The sequence below is a fragment of the Schistocerca cancellata genome, chromosome 5 (assembly GCF_023864275.1).
Source record: "Schistocerca cancellata isolate TAMUIC-IGC-003103 chromosome 5, iqSchCanc2.1, whole genome shotgun sequence".
In the NCBI taxonomy this organism is placed as follows: domain Eukaryota; kingdom Metazoa; phylum Arthropoda; class Insecta; order Orthoptera; family Acrididae; genus Schistocerca; species Schistocerca cancellata.
This window is the reverse complement of record NC_064630.1, coordinates 334,358,210-334,381,573: the sequence shown is the minus strand read 5'-3', so window position 1 is coordinate 334,381,573 and position 23,364 is coordinate 334,358,210. Positions and strand designations below refer to the sequence as shown.

Sequence of the window (23,364 nt, the reverse complement as noted above, 5' to 3'; positions counted from 1 at the left end):
TGGGAGGTTCTCAGCCACCCTCCATACAGCCAGAACCTCTCTCCCTGTGATTACGCTATTTTTGGTCCCCTTGGGACAAACAATTTGCCTCGGATGATGACATCCAGCTTACATGCGGAACTGGTTAACATTGCAGCCCCGGTAATTTTATGAGACAGCCATTCACTGTCTTGCATCACAGTGGGAAAAGTGTCTCAACAGCCAGGGTCAACAATTCTAACACACAGGTACTGGTTTCTGTAATTATGCCGCTGGCTTGTTTCTTTTTGAACGCCTCTTATACATGCATTATTGCTTGTAATTCCTAACTTTCAACCATAATATTTACATTTACCTGTTGTTGAAGACAAGTTTAAGGAGAAACATGAATAAAAAATACAAAAGTAAATAAATAAATGTAAAATTTATAGGTCGGAATGTAGTGTACACTTCTTACCTGGTATAGCACTAAGGCCACAATAACCTCTAACTGTGTTTTGAGATTTTAATTGTACTTTGTACTTTATGTAAGTACATAAGGCCTTAGTTGCAGTAGATAACTCCCAGTTCAAAGTGACAATGACAGACATGTTTATCATTTCAGAAGGTATGTTGTGGTTGTGGTCTTTAGTCTGAAGGCAGGTTACTCTATCCTGTGCGAGCCTCTTCATCTCTGAATACTGAGCGGGAAGGCGCAGTGGTTAGCACACTGGACTGGCATTCGGGAGGACGACGGTTTAAACCCGTGTCCAACCTTCCTGATTTAGGTTTTCCGTGATTTCTGTAAATCGTTTCAGGCAAATGCTGGGATGGTTCCTTTGAAAGGGCATGGCCAGTTTCCTTCCACATCTTCCCCAATCCAAGCTTGTGCTCCATCTCTAATGACCTCATTGTCAATGAGATGTTAAACACTAATCTCCTCCTCCCCCTCCATCTCTGAATAATTATTGCAACCTACATCCTTCTGAATCTGCTTATGGTATTCATCTCTTGGCCTACCTCTATGATTTTTACTCCCCCCCCCCCCCCTCCCCAATTCCCTTCAACACTAAATCAGTTATCCCTTGATGTGTCAAGATGTTTTCTATCGACTGATTCCTTCTTCTATTCAGGTTGTGCCACAAATTTATTTTCTCCAAAATTGTATTCAACTTCTCCTCATCAGTTTTGTGATCAGTCCATCTAATCTTCAGCATTCTTCAGTTTTGTGATCAGTCCATCTAAACTTCAGCACTCTTTTGTATCACCACATTTCAAAAGCTTCACTTTAATTCCTTTGCCAAATTTTTCTGTGGTTTTCTTTACTGCTTGCTTGATATACATATTGAATAACATCAAGGATGGGTGACAACCCTGTCTCACTCCATTCTCAAACACTGCTTCCTTTTCATGCTCCTCAACTCGTATAGCAGTTATAAGAGTTGAGGAGCTAGCTTCTGTGCAAGGTGTAAATAGCCTTTTGCTTCCTGTATTTTAGCCCTGGTACCTTCAGAATTTCATGGAGAGTATTCAAGTCAACATTGTCAAAAACTTTCTGTAAGTCTACGAACACTGTGAACATAGGTTTGCCTTTCCTTAACCTTCTTCTAAGATAAGTCATAGCGTCAGTATAGCCTCATGTGTTCCCATATTTCTCTGCAATAAAAACTTATATTCCCTGAGGTTGGATTCTACAGTTTTCCCATTCTTCTGTAAAGAATTTGTGGTAGTATTTTGCAACTGTGACATACTAAACTGGTAGTCTGATAAGATTCATACTTGTTGGCACCTGCTTTCATTGGAATTGGAATTACTACATTCTTCTCGACGTTTGAGGCTATTTTGCCTGTCTCATATGTCTTGCACACCAGATGGAGCTGAGCGGGGTGGCACAGTGGTTAGCACACTGGACTCACATTTGGGAGGATGACGGTTCAAACCTATGTCCCGTCATCCTGATTAAGGTTTTCCGAGACTTCCCGAAATCACTTCAGACAAATGCTGGGATGGTCCAGAATTTCTTTCCTTCTCTTCCTTTTCCTACTATTGAATTCCATTTCTCCATCACAATTAAATTTTTGTCTCCCTTGTGAATAATTTCTTTTATCTCACCATATGTTTGTTCAATCTCTTCATCTGCAGAGCTAGTTGGCATACAAACTTAACTATGGAAGTTGTGTACTTTGTGTCTATCTTAGCTACATTCACTATTCTGTTCATAGTAGCTTATCCACATTCCTATTTTCTTGTTCATTATTAAACCTACTCATATCAGATGTCCTGTTCCTGTTGCTACCAAACCTCACTGGTTTCCACTACATCTAACTACTACCTAACCCTTTTTAAATTTTCTGACTTACCTGCCCGATTAAAGGATATTACATTCCGTGCTCCAGTACAAAGAACGCCACTTCTGTTTTTCCTGATGGTAACTTCCTCCTGAGTAGCCCCTGTCTAGAGATCTGAATTTGGGGGGGGGGGGGGACTCTTTTACCTCTGGAATATTTTACCTAAGAGGATGCCATCATCATTTAACCATACAGTAGAACTGCACATCCTTGATAAAAACTGTGACTGTGGTTTTTTCTTGCTTGCAGCTGTTTTTGGTTGATGTTACAAGGCCAGATCAGTCAATCATCCAGACTGTTGCCCCTGCAACTAATGAAAAGGTTGCTGCTCCTCTTCAGGAACCATACTTTTGTCCACGCTCTTAACAAATACATCTCCGACATGGTTGCAACTACATTATGGCTGTCTGCATTGCTGAGGCCCGTAAGCCACACCACAACAGCAATATCCATGGTTCATGGGAGGGGGGGGGGGGGGGCGAAGTCAGACAGTATACTCATTTAGAAAAGTCAACTTTTACTTTGGACAGATGGACAGAGATAATTTACTACTGCGGTGGTCTTGGTTATTATCTATGACAATGTCACAAACAAATTATCCAGGTGATAAGTACTTTAAAACAAATAAAATAATATTTATAATAAAATAACATGAAAATAAAGTCTCTTGTTCATGATTAAATAGTTAGCTTCATAAAATATAGGTATGAAGCTGAGCATCCGTGATGCCCTTTTGTGTATGATAGTGGAAAGTCTCTTTTTATGGTAAAAAAATTTCCACAAATAGTAAGTTTTAGTGCAAAATTGGTATGCACTGTCAGAAGCCAATTGAAAACCTTTCTCATGATACCTGAGTCATCCCTATATGATGAATATGTTTTAAGAAAAAGAGGTGTTGAATTGAGAAATAATATATGTGACTTTTGCTAGCATGTCAGGTGTAGATTGGAGTCACCACCAACAATAATTGTGTGAGTAGGATATTTGTTTAAAATGAGACTCAGGTTTTCATTGAACTGTTCAACAACTGCATCATATGGCCAAAAGGGGGGGGGGGGGGGGGAGGAGATGGCGCTAAAAGGAACCAGTTGTCATGTGTAACCTCTACCAATACTAACTCAGAGAAACTATCTATCTACTTCAGTTTCACTACAAGGTGCCCTACTTTTGACAGTAATAAACACACCACGACCAGATACCTCTAATGATTTGTGCTTGAATGTCTTCTATTAGCAGTTGGAGTGCTGGTTCTCTCTTAACACAGCTATGACAATTTACAGCTACAATAATGATTTTTGCCAGGTCTGCCCTTGTCCTGTGTGTGCCCTGCACCCCTTATTGACATCCTCTACTTGGTTTCCTGGGACCCTCTAACCTAAAGAAACCACCCAGTCCTCCCCACACAGTACTCATGTAGCTACTTCTTGTGTGAAGTGGACCACTGACCTGTTAACTCTTTGCTGTTTGCACATCTAATTGGGATTCTTTTGTTTGGTACCAGTTGGACTGACTGATCATGTCGCTTGTTGCTGGTGGTTTGTCAAGGTTGTCAGTAGATCATACATCCTCATAAATGATAATTAATTGAAACCCTCAGCTGCCGACAGGTATAGTTGATATACCTCGATGAGGACAGCTGAAAATGTGTGCCCCGACTGGGATTCGAACCCGGACTCTCCTGCTTACATGGCAGACACTCTGTCCATCTGAACAACTGAGGCCACAGATGGATAGCGCGACTGCAGTGACTTATCCCTTGCACGCTTCCCGTGAGACCCACATTCCCAACTGTCCACAATCTACATACATAATGTACCTAATATATATTTGCCCATCCACTCATTACTCACACAAACTAACGTGACAATTCCTGTAAGAGTTCAGGCAACCTGTGCGCATTCGCACAGATGAATGTCAATGGATGGGTAGCCTTTAACTATATTTGGAGATAGTAACTGCTCTTGAAAGAACAGATACCATTGATACCTGTGCAGCTTCACTAGAATAAATGGTAATTAATTGAAACCTCAGCTGCCGACAAGTGTAGTTGATATACCTCGATGGGCACAGCTGAAAATGTGTGCCCCGACCGGGACTCGAATCTGGGATCTCCTGCTTTCATGGCAGATAGAGGGTATTGAGTATTGAATGTGTAGCTTTTTGAATCATTAGTGCTGTTACTGCAAGAGCAAGAAGGCACAAGGGGATAACTGCTGTTAAACACCACACATTTTCAACTACTCTATTTTTTCTAACCAGTTATAGAATTCACTGTTTCAGTGGGCTAAGCTTGAAATCAGTCATGGTTGTGGAAAAAAGGAATTTTTCAGGATAAAATTCCATCAGTTGCAAATGAATTTTGTTATTTTTTATGACTTTTGACAGTCTAATTTGTCATCTTCAGAATCTCAGTATTGGTTTACCAGATCTGAGTATCGTCTTCATTGAAGCATAATGCCATGGTATGTCCAGAAATGTTCATATTGTATGTAATTATTGTAAGCACTGATTGAAAATTTACAGTAACTGAATCACATGTATGCATCTGTTTTGTTGGCACAATATAGAGAAGAAGATAGTGACATATGTTGAACCAATACCAAGCTTCTGAAGATGATAAATTAATTTGTAAAAACTGTTAAAGCATAATGCAATTATTTGCAATTGATAGTTTCATTAAAACTGGACTGTGGCGCCATCTAATGCCTGTATTGTACATTATGTAGGTTCTGTTTTGTTTCTTGTGTTTCTATACTATGTTCATGCCCTCTAGTGACAGAATGGGTTAGCAGGCAAATGGAGCAATGTTGTGTTAGCAAGTTAGTAGTGTGTCAGTCCTACATGAGAGTACAGCAAGTTTTGAGATTCTATTTTCGGAACATAGTAAAATCATGTGCATTGCTTGATACACTTATGGTGAGGTTATTATATGTGTGTATCTCATGGGAGTTTGCGTCATGATAATGGTTACATATACCCATGTGTGTTTAATTTTCAGACTTGTGAATTTATATCAGCCATACGATCATTGTGTCACAGCAAGACACATTGCAAGAATCTTTGGCATTTTTTGCCGTGGTGTAGTTTTTATCTATTCTACATTATGACGTGGAATGAAAGGTTAGGCAAGCATGGGCATAATTTGTAGTGACTTGGTTGTGAAACCATTGCCTTGGTTTCCTGGTCTCATTATTTTTCATAATTATTGTCAGATGTATGATCACAATTCCCATTATACAGAGTGTACATAAAGTCTGGGAACACTTTCATTTATTTATTTCACAAGAACCCGGCAAAGAGAAGCAGACATCCTAGTGTGAGTGAAGTGAATGTGGAGTGTGTATGAGAGACACCTCCTACTTGCACATGTTGCAGCAATGGCTGATGCCTCGAATGCAATTGGACTCTCTATTCATCTTTCAGCAGGGTGGGGCTCCACCTCATTTCCATTGTGAAGTTCGTGGGTACCTGAACACAGAGATGCCGCATCGATGGATCGGCCGTGCTACAGAAGGGGACAGCTATTTCATGAAATGGCCTCCCCGATTACCAGATCTCACTCTGTGTGATTTTCTTCTGTGGGGACACATTAAAGATCAGACATATGAACCACCTGTACCACATGATGTGGTAGAGCTCCAGGAGAGAATACGAGAAGCGACTGCCACAGTCAATGATGACAAGAATTCCATTACCGTATGACATCTGTTCAATGTTAAGTTCATATGCAATAAATAATTGAAAGTGTTCCTGAACTTTATGTACACCCTGTATATTCTTCAACTGATGTTTTACATTTTAAAATGATGACATAGTACTTTGAAACTGGTAATGTAAGCCCTTTTTTTTTTAAGAAAAATTTTATGCATTGTGACTATGGCTTCACTACTGTAGTGTCAAATAAACATTTAAGTTATATTACAGTCACACTCCTTTATGACAGTTATATCAGAATAGAAGCTAAAATAATAATAGCTTGTCAATGTTATTAATTTATGCACAAAGCATATCCCCGCCTTCTCTCTCTCTCTCTCTCTCTCTCTCTCTCTCTCTCTCTTTCTCTCTCTCTCATATGCATTGCTTATATACAAAAACTAAAACTACAATATTCTGATTTTCAGACCTCATTTGCACACTTCAAGAGTCAACTTTTGGTTATTTCTGAGACAGTGCTGGGCCATGAAAACAAATTGTTACAGAAGAAGGCCTTGAAGTTAATTCCACTAACAGAGCTGGAGATAAAAGCAGTTAAACATATGCGATCCTTACAAAAAGCCATTAAAAATGGCGCAGAGGACAATGGAACAGATGTGCAGGACATACTTTTGTTAGAATTGATGGCATGGTTTAAAGAATCATTTTTCTCATGGGTTGATTCTCCAAAATGTTGGTTTTGTCAAGGAGAAACAAAATTTCGTGGCCACAGTAGTGATCCTAAATATAATGGAGACCGGGCAGAGGTAAGTCACTGTTTTGTCTTATGCAATGCACTCTTTGTTTCTGTACCTGAACCTGTGTGTGTGTGTGTGTGTGTGTGTGTGTGTGTGTGTGTGTGTGTGTGTGTGTGTGTGTGTTTGGGGCGGGGGGGGTCGTGCACGTGCGCGCACGCGCACCTTTACTTGTGTGCACATACATGTCTGCATTCAAAATTCTGTGTGAATGCCTGCGGGGGGGGGGGGGGGGGGGAGAGTGAGTTTTCTCCCATGCCTTATGTTACTTGATTAATTTGCTACATTATTAGAAATGGTTTATTGGTTCTGTAATATTTGGCTCACAGTTAAGTAATGACACTCAGAGCCATCAGTGTTTCACAAAATGTTGCAGCAATTGTGGCAGCCCATTTTTAAACTTACTGGGCGCAAGAACCTTACATTCAAAGAAAATTGTGACCCTGATCTGGGAAAGTACATAGACTGTGATGTGTGTTGCATACCATTGATGGCTGCTTTGTTTCTAGGGTGAAATGGTGCCCCTATGCCTTATCAACTGTAATGATGCCACTTAACTCCTTGTTGTGTGATAGTCACACTCTGATCGAAACAGACCATGTCTGCTATTTGTGGAGTGTTCCCAATTAGTGACCTCCTTTGCCTTTCCAGATCTATTATGTCTGTCTGGGCACCACTGATGCCAAGTCACTGTTTTTGGAAGTGATACTGCTTTGTTCCATACTTCTTCAGTATCTTTGTAGCAACATATGTATACGAGGATTGACTGAAAAGTTCTTTCAAAGAAATTTTATTTTCCAACATAATCTCCTCGAATATCAATACATTTCATCCAGTGGATTGCCAGTGCCATTATCCTCTCTCTGTAGTATTCATTCGGAAGTGTTGCAATGTATCCATCTACAGCCAAAGTGCCTTCTCGATTGGATGAAAAGTGCCAATCAGCGAGAAATTTCTTCAGTTCTGAGGACAGATGCTCGAAGGGAGCAAAATCTGGAGAATAGGGTGGATGTTCCAGTTTCCCCATTGGCAAGACACTTTTATGGGCAGGTGCAGTGTCCTAATGGAAGATGACTTTTTTGTTTTTTAAGCTAGGTTTATTTTCACGAATGCTTGCATCTGGTTTCATTAGAAGTTGGGAGTGGTATTCTCCAGTTATGGTTTTTCCATTTTCAAGATCATCAATCAATAAAATTCCCTTTGCTTCCCAAAATACTGATGTCAGGATCTTTGCCTGCAATGGCAGCAGCCATGCCTTCTTCAGTGTACATAGCACTGAATCCATGTTCCATCCACTGTCATGTATTGATGCAAAAAGCCCCTTCAGTTTTCCTTAAAATGCACCAAGCACAGAGCGTCATGTGAATGTGTTTGTGAGTCACAGTGAGCACTTGGCACCCATCTTGTGCAAAGCTTGCTCATGTTCAATTCTTGGTGCAAGATGTGATCAACACATTTCTTTGATATCCCTAGAGCATTAGCAATTTCATGCACCTTTATACGCCAACCTTCGGAAGTAATACTCTGTACTTTGTTAATGATTTCCAGTGTGCTTGCACTTTTTGGACATACTTCATGTGGATCACCTTGGACACATTTACGCCAACATTTAAACTCGGCCACCCATTTCTTCATGGTGTAAACTGAAGGTGAAGAGTTACCATATCCATTTACTAGCTGCAAATTAATTTTGGTGTTAAACCTTCTTTTATGAGGAATTTAATCACTGTACAATACTCAGTTTTTTCCATTTAACTGCTTCAAACGATTGCCTACTGCCAACTGCTGCCAGAAATGACTTGCAGTTTTATGTGGTGTCTACTAACACATGTACGAACTTAAGGGGGAATAATCGTGTGAGTAGTGCTGCGATCTCTGGGACGAGGCCGAGAACTTTTCAGACAGCCGTTATAATCTCATGTCTGCACATGTGTTTCTCTCTTAACGCAGTGTTGCCATATTCTGGAGACATATTAATTTCCTTCCTTCAAACTGTATGTGCAACTGACAAACAAATGCTAGAAATTTTTGGAATCACAGGGTATCAAAAGTGTGAGTGAGTGTTGGCGTTGTGTTGGTGATCAGCAAGCAGCGGTAAATCAAGTAGAGGTATGCCATCAGTGTGTATTGAGCAAGTTATAGCTTTTATATCATGATTTTACCTTTAGGTGATAGAGTAAAGGCACACATTGGCCAGTTAAAAAAAATCACCACCTCTGTATTGTGTGAATGAACATTCCAAAGACATATTCAGCAAATGACATGATGTAAACAGTGTGTTGCAGATGCAAGAGATATAGACTGCTCCTTTGGTCACTTACATGTATACAGAATAAGAAACTGCCCGATCTACCAGGATAATTCAAATGAAAATTTTAATTATTTATTATTATGCAAATGAGCTAAGATAGAAAAATTACAGATGTATAATTTTTCAGTGTAGTCCACCATGACTTATATTGCATCCATTCCATTGTTTAAAAAGGGCATAGATACTGCATGAGAAGAATTCTTTTGAGTGTGAACGCAGCCGCTTATGGGCTAGAGTTTTCACCTCTTTATTACTTCTGAAATGCTTGCCTTGCAGTGCTTCTGTGAGCTTTCTAAACATGACTGTCACTCTTAGGTGAATGCTGGTGCCTAAGGTGGGTGTTAGAGACATTCAAATTTTATATCCTGTATAGTTACGATGATTGAATGGGCAATATGGGGACAAGCATTGCTTTGTTCCAACAAAACACTGCAGCAGAAATCCTCATCAGTTACTCCTGATTGCAGTTGGAAGGCAAAGCAGATTTGAGTGTGAATTACTGGTCATTGGTGGTCTATGTAATACTCCCCTCAGGGGAGGTTACAACTTGTGAGTGCGGGGCCCCAAGCTATTACAGCATATACTTCCTTTCTTGTGATGCAATCTCTCATCTCTGACTATCTTTCCTTCTGTTACATATAATAATAATGGAAAATCCTAGATGGACCAGTATGTATAATAAAGTAAAGGGAACCACTCACATATAGCAAATTGATATGTGGAGCACAGAAACACACAACAGAAAACAGCATCCACACTAGCTTTCGAGTGCTAGCTCTTTTTCGAGCAGAAGTACACACATTCACACACACAACCACCCAAATGTACACTCCCATGGCCATGGCAAGACTTTCTTCTCTTACTCTCTTTCTCATGGTGGCAGTCTTCGATGTCAACCCAGCTGTTTCCTAGGTTCTGCTTACTTTCTCAGTATGTTCATTCATTCAGCACTTTTTGGCTGAAGTAATTTTTCAACCTCTTCTGGGTTTGACCTTCATTTTCCAAAGTTTTTCTGTAGTGTGAACTGACTTGGGGAGTACACTTTAATAGTGCCCACTGAATACAGTGTTAGGGTTCAGGTGCACACAATACCTGTGTAGACTCTTGTGTGGGCTTCAAAGCCAAAGTGGTAGTTGATCTGATCTGGAGGAGTCAGTATAAACCCTCTCAGTTAAGCATCCTGACACCCAGGGATCACACTGCTGTTTCCTCTGCTGCTAGCTCTCCGTACGCACCAAAGAGTAGATGCCTGTCTTCCTGGAATGTCAAGGCTCCAAGCAAGGACCATTGCGCCCAATGACATTTGCTGCAGCTGGATAGCGCCTGTGGGGAGGTCCCTTGATCAGAATAGGTGACATCAGGGTGGATGTTTTGCATATGAAACATCTTAAATTACACCAAAATGGTGGCCGTTCTGACCTGGCCATCTCATCACATAGGAATAGTAATTTAAATGCGCGCAGTTAAAATATTTCTATTTCTCCACACTGGCTACCTCAAGGAAAGATGGACAAGCCAGACATCTGGGAGTGGAACAATTTATCCAGTACTTAGTATGTACTCAAACTGATGGAGACACTTGTACCCTGACAAAGCCTTCATTTTTTGTGGAACATATTGAAGATAAGTTTGGGCAAGCTGAGCCATTGGGCAAAATGGACAGTGGTTCACTATTGATTAAAGCCACCTCTGCCACACACTCTACAGCTATTCACCCATGTGAATGTCTGGTTGACATACCAGTGACCATTGCCCCACACAGAACTTTGAATATGGTCCAAGGAATCATCTTCGACCGAGGCCATACACTCCAAACAGATGAGGAGCTACGGGCTAATCTTGAGCAGGGGGCATACGTTTTTCCCAACATGCCCAAAAAGGTCCCAAGGGTAATCAGACAGGTACAAGTGCCTTCATCTTAGCCTTTTGGGGGAATGTTCCCCTGGAAAAAGTCAGTCATGGTGTACTGCTATGACATGAACCCTTACATCTCACCACTGGTGAGATGCTTTCAATGCTTATGCTTTGATTGTATGTCATCCCACTGCACAGCAGACCCTAAATGTGGTAACTGTGGACAATCATTCCGTGGAGGTAGTCCTTGTGAACAAACACCTTCCAGTATTAGTTGCATGGAGCACCATTCTCCTCTGGTACACCTAGTCTTCAAGAAGGAAAAGAAAATACAGGAATATAAATCTATTGACTGTCTGTTGCATACTGAGATACGAAAAAAATATGAATGCCTACAACCTATTTATATGAAGGCCAGTCCCATCTTGTGGTTCCCACAGCACCATTTTCGGAAACCACTTCTCGCACCAGGCGGGAGGAGCAGCTTTCTCCTAAGGCATCTACCAGAGACAGAGCTCCCTCTCAGGACCCATCTCCCCAGAACCCCACATATCAGAGGCCTGACACCAGCTAATAGCTGAAGGAACCACTTCTGTGAGTCATAGGGATTTGTGCTTGTCATCTGTCCCCAGGCTAATGGCGGGTAGGCCATTTCAAGAATCCTTGCCCCAAAGGTGGAGAGGAGGAGGAGTGAGAGTAGGGGGAGAAGAGTTGAGACGAGGCTACTCTGGTGATCACAGAGGTGCCAGATCCCCTCACACTGTCAGATTCTGAACCTATGCTCATTGATGTTGTTCGATCCTGATCGGTGACAGTCAATGATTGTAGTGCATGACTGAACCTTTCATGCCTGACCTGTAATGTGATCATTCAGTGGAACTGTAACGGTTATTACTGTCACCTGCTGGAACTACAGTACTTCATTTCCTCCTCCTTCTGCAATATATGTTGCTCTACAAGAAACAAATTTTACTGATGACCATTCCTCAACACTCCATGGTTACTGTGCATGCTATTGGAACCATGCTGACATCGAGATGGTATCTGTAAGTTTTTGTAGATGTTGTTAGTGGGTTCCCCCCTCATACCATGGTGGAAGCAATAGCATATGGGTGCAGATGACCTCAGCAATAACCATTCGCTATGTTTACTTACCTCCAGGCATGCTTGCTTACATTGAGTTGATCACCTGAATTCGACAACTTTCTCTCCCTTTTCTCCTACTTGGGGACTTCAGCACACACCAGCCCCTGTGAGGCAGTGCCATTTCATCTGATAGGAGCCTTCCATTTAACCAGCTTCTTACTGATCTTGATCTGTGCCTCCTCAATGATAGTACACCTGCCCACTTCAGTGCTGCACATTTCAAATTATCGGATCTAACAATCTTTTTCGCTTGTCTTGTGGCTTTGCTTTATTGGTCACTATGTGACAATCTGTTTTACAGTGACTACTTTCCAGTTGTCATGTCGCTTCCTTGCCACTGCCAGACGGACCAGCTACCACATTGATTGATTTGAAGAGCCAACTGCCAGTTGTATGCCTCTGCTGTTACCTTTGCCTCCTCTCTGTCTGACTGCATTGACGAGGCTGTGCATAACATCTCCAACTTGATTACTTATGCAGCTGGAGCTGCTATTCCTCTTTCTACAAGTCCTCTCCATTGCTGGCCAGTGCCATGGTGGACCAAAGACATTGTAGTTGCTGCTCATGATTGCCAATGTGCCTTGCAGTGTTTCAAGTGACATCCTTCATAGACCAGCCTTATCACTTTTAAATGACTTCATGCTAAGGCTTGCTATCTATTTTCAGAAAGCGGTGCCCCAAAGCTCATAAATCTTAGCTCATGCTAACTAATTAAAAAGATTAGGAAGGAGCACTGGAAGCACTAAATCTCTTCACTGGGAACATATGGGTCTTCATCCCAGGTGTGAGCCAAGCTCCATAGTCTTCTGGGCTGCCAAATTGTACTGGGCCTCTTCCTTCAAGATGGTCTCTGTACCGACAAGCTGGCTATTGCTGAACACCTTGATACCCACAATTTAACAGGTCGGCATTCTTTTGTTACGTGACAGCCTTCCTGACATGTAAGGGACAAAGAAGCCCCCTCTCCTTCACCTATTGACAAATTATGTGATGAAACTTTCACTGCCTGGGCACTGCTTCAGTCTCTTGCATTGTGTCACAGTGTGGTCCTAGTCCCCGACTCCATTCAAAGTCATATGGTACAAGATCTGACCGGTACTTACTGGCTTCATTTCCTCCAGGGTCTTAAACCATATATGGCTTGACAGTGTCTTCCCTTCACAATGGTGAGATAGTACCATCGTTCCAATCCTTAAGACTGGTAAAAACCCAAGATTCGTCAACAGTTATTGGCTGGCTAGCCTCACCTACGTGCTCTGCAAACCGCTTGAAAGTATGGTTGCCCAATGTTTATGCTTTTTCCTTACACCTTTTGTACCCCAGTGTGGTTCCCAGGAAGAACGATCCACAACAAACCATCCGGTTAGGTTGGAAATGACAGTCCAACAGGCTTTTCCTAAATGACAACACCTCATTGCAGTCTTGTTTGACCTAGATAAGGCATATGACAAGGCCTGGCGCCATCACATTTTATTTAGTCTCAATCTCTGGAGCTTTCGAGACTCCCTACCAGTTTTTATTCATCAGTTTTTACCCCACCAATTGTTCTGCATTCAGGTTCGTACTTCACTCATCTCTCCATGGGTCCAAGAGAACGGCATCCTGGAGGACTCCATGCTGAGTATCACATTCTTCCTCATTGCATCAGTGGTCTCTCAGACCACTTGTCACCCCTGCATTGTATGTCGAAAACTTCTGCATTTGGTACAGCTCCCACTCTGTAGTGTTGGCTGCATGCCAGCTCCAAGGTGCCATCCGACAGGCCTCTGCTTGGTCCCTTTAGGATGCTTTTCAATTCTCTCCTGAAAAAATGTGGGTCAGGCATTTCTGTCATTGTACTATGGTTCATTCTGACCCAGAAATGTATCTGTGCGCCCAGCACTTTTTGAGTCTCTCGTTGACAAGAAACTGACTTTGCTACTCTAAATTTGACAACTAAAGACTAGCAGAGTGCAAAAGCTTAACACTCTCTGGTTCCTTGTCCAAGCCTCTTGGGAAGCAGATCTCAATAGTCTCCTTTGTATCTAGTGGGATCTGGTCCAGTTCTGTTTGGACTGTGATTGCCAGGTTTATGGCTCAGCAGTGCCATTGGCTATGCAGTTGTTATATCCGGTCCATCACTGTGGAGTTTGATTTGCCACTGGCACCTTCCAGATTAGTCCTGTAGGCAGTCTCCTTTTGGAAGTGGGGATCTTCCCCCTTTACTTCCAATGGTATCAATTCCTCCTCACCAATGCAGTTGCCATTCAACAATTTTCTGATGATCCAACGTATTGTATTTTGTTTTGGATTGCCTTTATTGCCTTCAGGAGGTTTGCTTACTTTTCTGCCACATTCTGTTTCCAGATTTAGAAGTAACTATCTGATGATTAGTGGGTTTTACCATCCGGTTCTTTGGAACTTTGCCGCTGAAGGATTGGGGTTGGGACATCCGTGGGAAGGCCAACCCCTTCATATGCAGAGCCCCAAGGGGTTTCCTGTGTGCAGCCTTAACTACTTCTCTCTCCTTGTTTTATTATTGACAGTCCAACTGATACTCAATACATTCATAGCTTTTCCATTTTACTGTTTGTGACCTATTGACTAGAAGGCATTTTTTACTCTGTTGCTGTCTTCACCCTTAATTATGTTTGGGGAGGGGGGGGGGGGAGAGCTCAGATGGATGAGTTCACCTTGAGCAGCCAAAGCGAGCAGATTGCTGTTATTGCACACTTTTCTGAGAGACTGAAGGAGAGCTGAGAAGGCATGCTTGTGTTGCTGGCAATCGGAAAATAGTTTTTATGACTTGAGCAAAATTTGTCATCATTTTGCACTGCAGCATGGGCAGAGGAAGATGAGCTAACTGGAAAGCTGACTCAGTGAAGGGGCCACCAGTACTTTTGTTGAGTGAACGTGCTGATTGTTACAAGAAGAAAGGAGACTATGATTGTATGCTGGTCCCTATTGTCTACATCTGATGCAGAGGCATATGATGGACCGGCTGCACAACACACACACACACACACACACACACACACACACACACACACACACACACACACAGAGCCAGAAACCGTGGTCGTGTGTGTGTGTTGCCTATTTCTGATTAAGGACTTGTTGACCAAAAGCTCACTTTCTGACAATCTTTTTGTTGTGCCTATCTGTGACTCAGTGTCTCCACTATATGGTGAGTAGCAACAGTGATTCCATCTTGGATTTTCCATTGTTTGATTCTACTTATGGCTGCAAATGGGAAATGCATCCAGCTGATAGGAACATGTATCCCAAGATTAACTATCAACAACAGAATGCAGCCCTTGAACTTTGTCGTTTTAGCAGAATATAGTCATAATGTTATTCTCAGATGGACCTTCTTGCAGGCATCACAAGCAGTAATAGACTGTGGTAGATCAGAACCACCGACTGACGAAGCTATTTCAATAAGCACAGATAACAAAGATTACTCTGGGCAGTTGCTTGCCATTGAAGACATTGTTACCCGCCATCCTCAATGAAACAGTTTCCACTTGGGAGTCTAAATGTGCAGTTAAATAATGAAACTTTTGTTGTGACTGCTAAAAGTTACTCAGGCTCACAAGAAAAAAAAAAAAAAAAAAAAACATCATGCCATTAATGATTGTAAACATTATAGATGGCCAAGAACTTTCGATAACTAACTGTCTGAGCAGGCCCTGAAGGTACATGCATAGGGCTACTGGACCAGTACAGGAATGGCAGCTTAGTGTCATCAACAAAGGATCGTACTTCACTACCATTACAGGCAACAAAGAGAAGGGAGCAACTACTTATTGGCTACTGTCAGTAGGATCTGGGCTGACTGGGATACATCAGTGGGTGTTGGCCATTTGGATGCTTTCATATCCGGAGTGGATAAAAGATAGACCAAGCAGCTCAGAGTAAAACACTATCAGTGCAGGGAATCATCCACAAATTATCCAGCACTTTTATTGGATGTCACTGAACAATAGATAATCCAAGAGGAAGTGGAGAAGATGCTGCTGGATGACATCATTGAGAGTCCTTGGTCCTTTCATGTGGCTCATATGATGAAGAAGGATGTCACGTGTGAAGTCGAGAGCTGTGCTGGTGGTGCGTAACTGCTGGCGGGGTCACCCAAGCCGGATTGGTCTCGACTGAAGAGCCAGATGAAGTGTGTCCCACAACACAGGGCAGGGAGGGCTCTAGAGGCATGGTGAAGCCAGCTTCCATAGGGGAGTAAACCTAATACAAATCCAGGTCCTCCAGGATGATGTCGTGAAGAAGGTAACCTGAGAGAAAAGGAGAAGTATACAGTGGACTCTCTATAATCGCCTTGAGGACCTGGACTTTCCAGACATCATCTCCCTTCTGTCCTGCACTTTCAAGGATATGAGTGAAAAGCTTAAGGAATTGAAAACAGAAGCTCAGAGAGTTGAGCAGATGGAGAGCTTTTGTTATCTGGGAAGTACTGTCTCCAAGAATGGAGGGGTGACAGAAGACCGTGAAAGTAGGATCAAAAAGGCAAAAGGGGCTTTTACCCAGCTGCGACCAGTTTGGACATCTCATGAAATATTGTTGAAGGTAAAGTTTAAAATCTTTGACTCAAATGTAAAATCTGTTCTGTTTTATAGGTGTGAGATGTGTAAGGTTACAGCAGAAATTAAAATGAGAGTACAAACCTTCATCAATAAATGTTTGGCCAAATGCTATCTCAAACCAAGAACTATGGCAACGCATCCAACAATGGATAGCCGAGATGATCACAAAAGAAAGGAAATGGAGATTGATTGGACACACCCTGAGAAGAGGCCCGCAACACATTCCAAAGCAGGCTTTAGAATGGAACCCACAAGGAGCAAAGAGGAGAGGCAGACCAAGGTCGACCTGGCGCAGGACTTCTGAAGCTGAGGTGGCAGCTGTTGGCCACTCCTGGAGTAACATCAAGAAGATGGAAATGAACAGGGTCAGATGGAGAGCTCTAATATGTGCCCTGTGCTCCACGTCAGAGTAAAAGGAATTAAGTCAAATAAGTTACTAGAACGCCAAGCACTGGCCAGTGAGACACAGCCTGGAAGACTTGGTAAGGATTTTTACACCTGTGCAGAAAATAAGGCTGCTCCAAAAGTTAGGAAAGTGCTAATTGGGGGTATCTTATCCTTCATTGCTTTTTGGATGTCACATATGAAGTTGAGGATTATGACCCTTTATCAAGAAGACTGAAGTGTGGGGGTGTTGTCCATGCCCTACTGCAATCAAGAAGCACAGATAAATGATGGGAGGTTACGGGTAACCTACTTGAATCACGAAGCTTGGACAGGAGGGGCTACCGTCGATGTTCATCATAGCGACGAGGATGTAACAACATGATCCCCACATGAGAGTTTACCAGTGCTCCCGTATAAGAGAGCATTGACAAAATCCATGGTCCAGATGCTGTAATTGGTCTCAATGAGAACTTCTAAACAGCAGACTACTGTTTTCCAGAAGAGGGAGAAATGCTGTAAACTGTGGTGCATGCAGTGTGGTATAGTGGCTAGCTTCATTGGCTGGTGTGCTGTGGGTTGACCACCAGTAATTCAGTAATTGTATGTTATTTAGTAGCTATCATTTCTGGAAGATTCTTGGAATACCTTACACTTTTATTGTTTGTGTATTCTGTAACATTCAGTGTTTGCTTAAATACCAGCAATCTGGAATACTCAATCTTTGTATAAATAGCTGTGCTAAAGTAATGAGGTAATTATAGATTTTCATATATGTTATTATGCTGATGCATTATACTTGGAAGCAGCGAAAGTGGTGGCTGGAGGGGCAGATCAGGAACATATTCCTTTTAACTTTTTGTTTTCTACACAACCTACATATTCAGTCTGGTGTTCAGGAGATATCCAAAGTTTTTGGCTAAATGGTTTATTAGTTTTGGCGCACACCTTCTCTCCAGAGTGAACCAACAGCAGTGAAGTAAATAGCAGCTGTAATTTCATTGTTCAACACAAGGAAGTTGTTTGACAGCAGCTCAGTGAATCAGGCACATGCTACAGTATAAACCATAATTGTTTTGATATTGGCTTCAGACAAGTGACACTAACAACAGTGTGCATTTACATTTGTGGGATGAGGAATAAACCTCTGACACTCTCAAAAACAGGGAATGTGAAGGGTTCGAGATTGTTGTCTTCCTCCACACTACTACTGTGGCTGCTCCACAGTATAGTATGCTACTGAGGCATGACCTTATTATTTAGCAAATCATTTTCTAATTTATTGCTAAGGAGTGAATATTTTCTGAAGAAATATTGATACAAAATCACTATTCCAAAGAATTATGGTTTATGCATCTTAAAAAAACTTGCAAACATGTTTGGTTTCACAACTGTACTGTTAAATTCAACACCATCTTCAACAAGGAATGGCAACAGCCTTGCCTCAGTGGCAACACCGGTTCCCCTCAGATCACCGAAGTTAAGCGCTATCAGGCTGGGCTGGCGGTTGGATGGGTGACCATCCGCTCTGCTGAGCGCTGTTGACACGTGGGGTGCACGCAGCCCTTTTTAGGCAAACTGGGGAGCTACTTAATCGAGAAGTAGCGGCTTCAGTCTCGGAAACTGACATATGGCCAGGAGACCGGTGTGCTGACCATATGCCCCTCCATATCTGCATATGGCGACTCCTGTGGGTTGAGGATGACGCGGCGGCTGGTCTGTACCATTGGACCTTCTTGGCCTATTCGGGTTGAGTCTAGTTTAGATTAGTTTAGCTCAACAAGGAATGTTGCAGTGTGTTTTAATTCTCTCTGTGAACTGGCATGATGAATGGGGTTTAACACTTATAGATACAAATGATGAAAATGTGGATTCTTGAAGCCAGTTTGTGCAGATAAATATTTGTTCTGAATGGTTGCAGTGGTCTGTTATAAAATTTATATTTTCATGTTCAACAATGACAACAAGTGATGTATGGTCCTTTTTTTTATAATTGAACAAGGGTTTGAATTGTGATGCATGCAGTGCTTTAAATTATGTTGCAGGTATATATGTGCACCTTGTGCCGGGAAGTAACACTCTTTGTTCGGTACAATAAAACTGAAAAACTTCTAGAGACAAGGAAAGGACGTTGTTCAGAATGGGCAAATTGTTTTGCTCTGTTGTGCAAATCACTTGGTTGGGATGTTCGTGTTGTCTATGATGTGACAGACCATCTTTGGGTGGAGGTTTGTTTATCTTTTAAATTAATAGAAATATAGCTATGTAATTTTGGCCTTTGAAGCATTACAACAATAATTATTGTTGTATGACTTGTTTAATATTGGTGCCTTGTTTTTTCTCACATAATGTATGTCCTTTTCATTAAGATGAAGGGTAAAAGTGACTAAAATGTTTAACAATTATTGATATATATATCTCCCTCCCTCCCTCCCTCCCTCCCTCCCTCCCTCTCTCTCTCTCTCTCTCTCTCTCTCTCTCTCTCTCTCCCCCCTCCCTCCCTCCCTCCCTCATCTTTTCTTGAAGACTCATTTATCTTCTTCCTGTCCTGGTAGTGCTTGACAGTGCATCTGAAGGGGTTCATCATAGAAGATGATGTGAATTGGAGCTTTTGGAAGAGAGCTCTTTCATATGTATGCATGCACACTTGCTTACTTTAATAAATTTGTTTCAAACCTTAGAGTGTCTTAATCCATTATGGGTCATTAATTGAAATCTGGTAAAGATCATGTGTCCACCTGTTCTGTCATGATCATGTCAAAAATGCTTTGCAAAAAAATATCTTGTAGTTACAAAGAGAGAAAATGGAAAGAGATTAATCAAGAATGTGTGTAGAAATGTTCACATCTTTTTCATGTTCACATTCTCTACAAAAGCCATACAAGAAAACATATTCTCTGCTCTGAGCTCAACATGTGTCATCAAATGTGACTCTATAAGCTTTTCTTGTGAATATGTTCAATATCCCAGGTGATCAAAAAGTCAGTATAAATTTGAAAACTTAATAAGCCATGGAATAATGTAGATGGAGAGGTAAAAATTGATACACATGTTTGGAATGACATGGGGTTTTATTAGAACAAAAAGAAAAAAAGTATTGCTAGATGCGTGAAGCGTCGTTTGGTGGTGATTGTGTGCTCAGCCATCACTTTCATCATGCTTGGCCTCCCAGGTCCCCAGACCTCGGTTCGTGTGATTATTGGCTTTGGGGTTACCTGAAGTCGCAAGTGTATCGTGATCGACCGACATCTCTGGGGATGCTGAAAGACAACATCCGACGCCAATGCCTCACCATAACTCTGGACATGCTATACAGTGCTGCTCACAACATTATTCCTTGACTACAGCTATTGTTGAGGAATGATGGGTGGACATATTGAGCATTTCCTGAAAAGAACATCATATTTGCTTTGTCTTACTTTGTTATGCTAATTATTGCTATTCTGATCAGATGAAGTGCCATCTGTCAGACATTATTTAAACTTTTGTATTTTTTTGTTCTAATAAAACCTCGTGTCATTCCAAGCATGTGTGTCAATTTGTACCTATCTATCTACATTATTCCGCGATTTATTCAGTTTTCAAATTTATACTGACTTTTTGATCACCCAGTATATATGGCTCTGAAGTCTTCCACCACACCACATTTCATAAATCCCAAAATATTTCTTTTAGCCAGCTGCTCAACGTTGTTAAGTGGTACCTGTTGGTTACTGCTGGCAAATACAAACAACCAGTGTTGGGCCCCTAAAAGAATTTCTCAGTTTCAGGAAACAACATGTATACAATATTCCTTGCAATTGTGGAATGCATATATTAACCAGATGTGAACAGAGCAAGATTGACCTGATGAGTTTCATTGTCATATATGTCTGGGACAGTGGGACAGTTATATAAATTGGGAATAGTGGAGCCTCCTCTTAGCATAGGATGTCACATGATGGACAAGAAGGCAAAAATTATATACTTAGCTTTCTAGAAGTGAACTATGTGATAAAGGAGGCCATGCATATTCAGGTGGCAGGTAATCTGAGAAATAGGATCTCAGAATTACCTCTAACTACAGACTGGAACACCACACTTCTTGTCATTAGACATAGAGGAAAACAAGAATTTGTGGTGACAGTTCCATGACAGTGTAATGTAGGGTCTTCCTAGCTAACAGTTTTTGTTTGGCTCCCAGCCAAAGTGACCCTCAGCAGCAGCACTAATGGCACGGCACATGCAGGCCTGATGAGGGGGTATGAGGGAGCAGGGGGGCAAAATCCCTGAGGCCCAAGTAAGTTTCTCAAGGGTTTAGATCCCCAAGGGTGCTAAGTTGGCAAAAATCAACCTGCTATTGCGAAATAACTTTTATATCATATTATAAATAAAAAAACGTTACCCCAGCACTAGCATAACCAATCGAGCTCCTCCTTTCCATTTCAGTTTTATGAATCATACAGACCAGTAGCATACACTTCTATCTCATGCTTAATCTTGAATGCATAATCATTTCATTAGATATCATGCACTCAAATTATCATGTCATCGATCCGAAAATGCACTTTCCTTAAATGGTGTTGGAAATCCTACCAAAACATTTTCTCTACAAGTGTACTCAGCAACAGCTGTGAAACATCCTTATAATTTGGTAGGTCTGCCAACAACAGTTAAAGATAAGGCACTTCTGATTCCTTCACAAGGTGATTTTACATGAAAAATGAGCATGCAGGAAACATTTTGCATTCAACAGTAAACACAATGTAAAACATTTCTATTTGTGTATAGTTCTCCTGGGAGAATCATGAAACTGAAGAAATGAAATAACATGAAAGATGTACATTGGCCATGTTGATGCTGTTCTTCCATAGAATAGCTAATTTACATTGGTAACCTCATGTGACTTGATGTGATATTATTTCTTGGTCAAAGAGGCTTGGACTTTGGAGGTTCAGCTCAGAAAATTGGAGATGTAAATAATGAAAATTTCCTCGGGATATTAGAGCTCTTGAGCCACTATGATCCAATTCTTGCAAAATACATTAGCAAGGCCAGAGACCAACAAGGTCTGGAATGCTTTTAAAAGTGCATATCTGTCAAGTGATACTCAGAATAAATTTATTTCTAGCTATGCCCATCATGTCAGGAGTGCCCTATTTCTAGTCAAGCCTATTATGTCAGGGGTGCCATCTTATAACTGAGAGGAAATGAGATCAATTACTCAGTTTTTGTTGATGCAACTCCCGACTCAAATCATATTGAACAAACATCATTTATCCTATGTTATATTTACTTCAAGAGGGAACTTGATAAATATGAAATAAATGATTGGGGTTTGGAATTCATAGATTGTAATCAGAAACTGAGAGTTACTATTACACATTTAATTCAATCGACACTTGTGAAACATTCAGTTCCAATTAGTGACTGACACAGACAAGTTTATGATAACTGAAGTAATATTAACTGGTCTTATGAGGGAGCGCAGACACATTTTCTTCAGTGAAATCCTCTAGCAATGTGTGTTTGTTACAGCCTTTTGTGGTGTCCATACAGCTGTGAGGTGTCACAAGTCATGTACTTTTTCAGTGTGATTCAAATTCTTTACAACCTGTTCAGTAGCAGTCCATTTGTTCTGAAACAGTGTTGGAATCTCCTAATATTCTGAGTCTGATACCCATTGGAATCTCAGGTTTGTTGCATAATTAAAAAATACAATGCCTAAAGGCAACTAAACAGCCACCAGAATGAATAAGTTTTCTAGAAAGTACTCAGATTACAAAGCAGACACCACAGGAAGAGCATTGGTTTGGACGTTGACCAGAAATGTTACATAGACTCACCAGGTATCACATGAGCCCATGTGGAGAGCCATGAGGCACGGCAGTGTGTTGACAGTAACCATATATGGTCACAAGAGGCCCTACAGGGTGGCGTCTAGAAGTGCCAGTGTGGAAGGGGCAATGCAGCCTGCTGCACAGATGAAAGGCAGGGGCGGCATAGCCCGTGAGAGTGTTAAGTACAGACAGCAATCCAAGAGGGATGTCTTTGTAGGTCAGGCCTGGGACCTGGGGCCTGGAATTGCAGTATTTGCTCTCTCTCAATGGGATTTTGCAATTGGGAGCAGTTTACTCTCATTCAAGACACTATCCAATTCTTCCTCAGACAAGCAATTGAAGATTGTAATTATTCAAGTTTTATCCTTGTTCATTTATTTCTTGACTGAGTTCCATAACTCTTTCATACTTCCACATAGTCATCTCCTCATTAACTGACTGGATGGACCTTCTCCAGTCTCCATTGTCACTGAGCATCTACACCACTTGTTGGATACAACATAGGGATATCTTTTTCTG

At 41.4% G+C, this 23,364-nt stretch overlaps 1 protein-coding gene across 1 annotated transcript in view; it reads left to right on the top strand.

Annotated features, from left to right (window-relative positions):
• Nucleotides 1–23,364, top strand: part of LOC126188921 (peptide-N(4)-(N-acetyl-beta-glucosaminyl)asparagine amidase) — a 62,325-nt gene that overhangs the window by 12,964 nt on the left and 25,997 nt on the right. Inside the window, exons 3-4 of the mRNA XM_049930636.1 lie at nucleotides 6,428–6,766; nucleotides 19,072–19,254. Coding sequence (XP_049786593.1) covers nucleotides 6,428–6,766; nucleotides 19,072–19,254 — 522 coding nt within the window. The remainder of the gene's footprint in view (nucleotides 1–6,427; nucleotides 6,767–19,071; nucleotides 19,255–23,364) is intronic.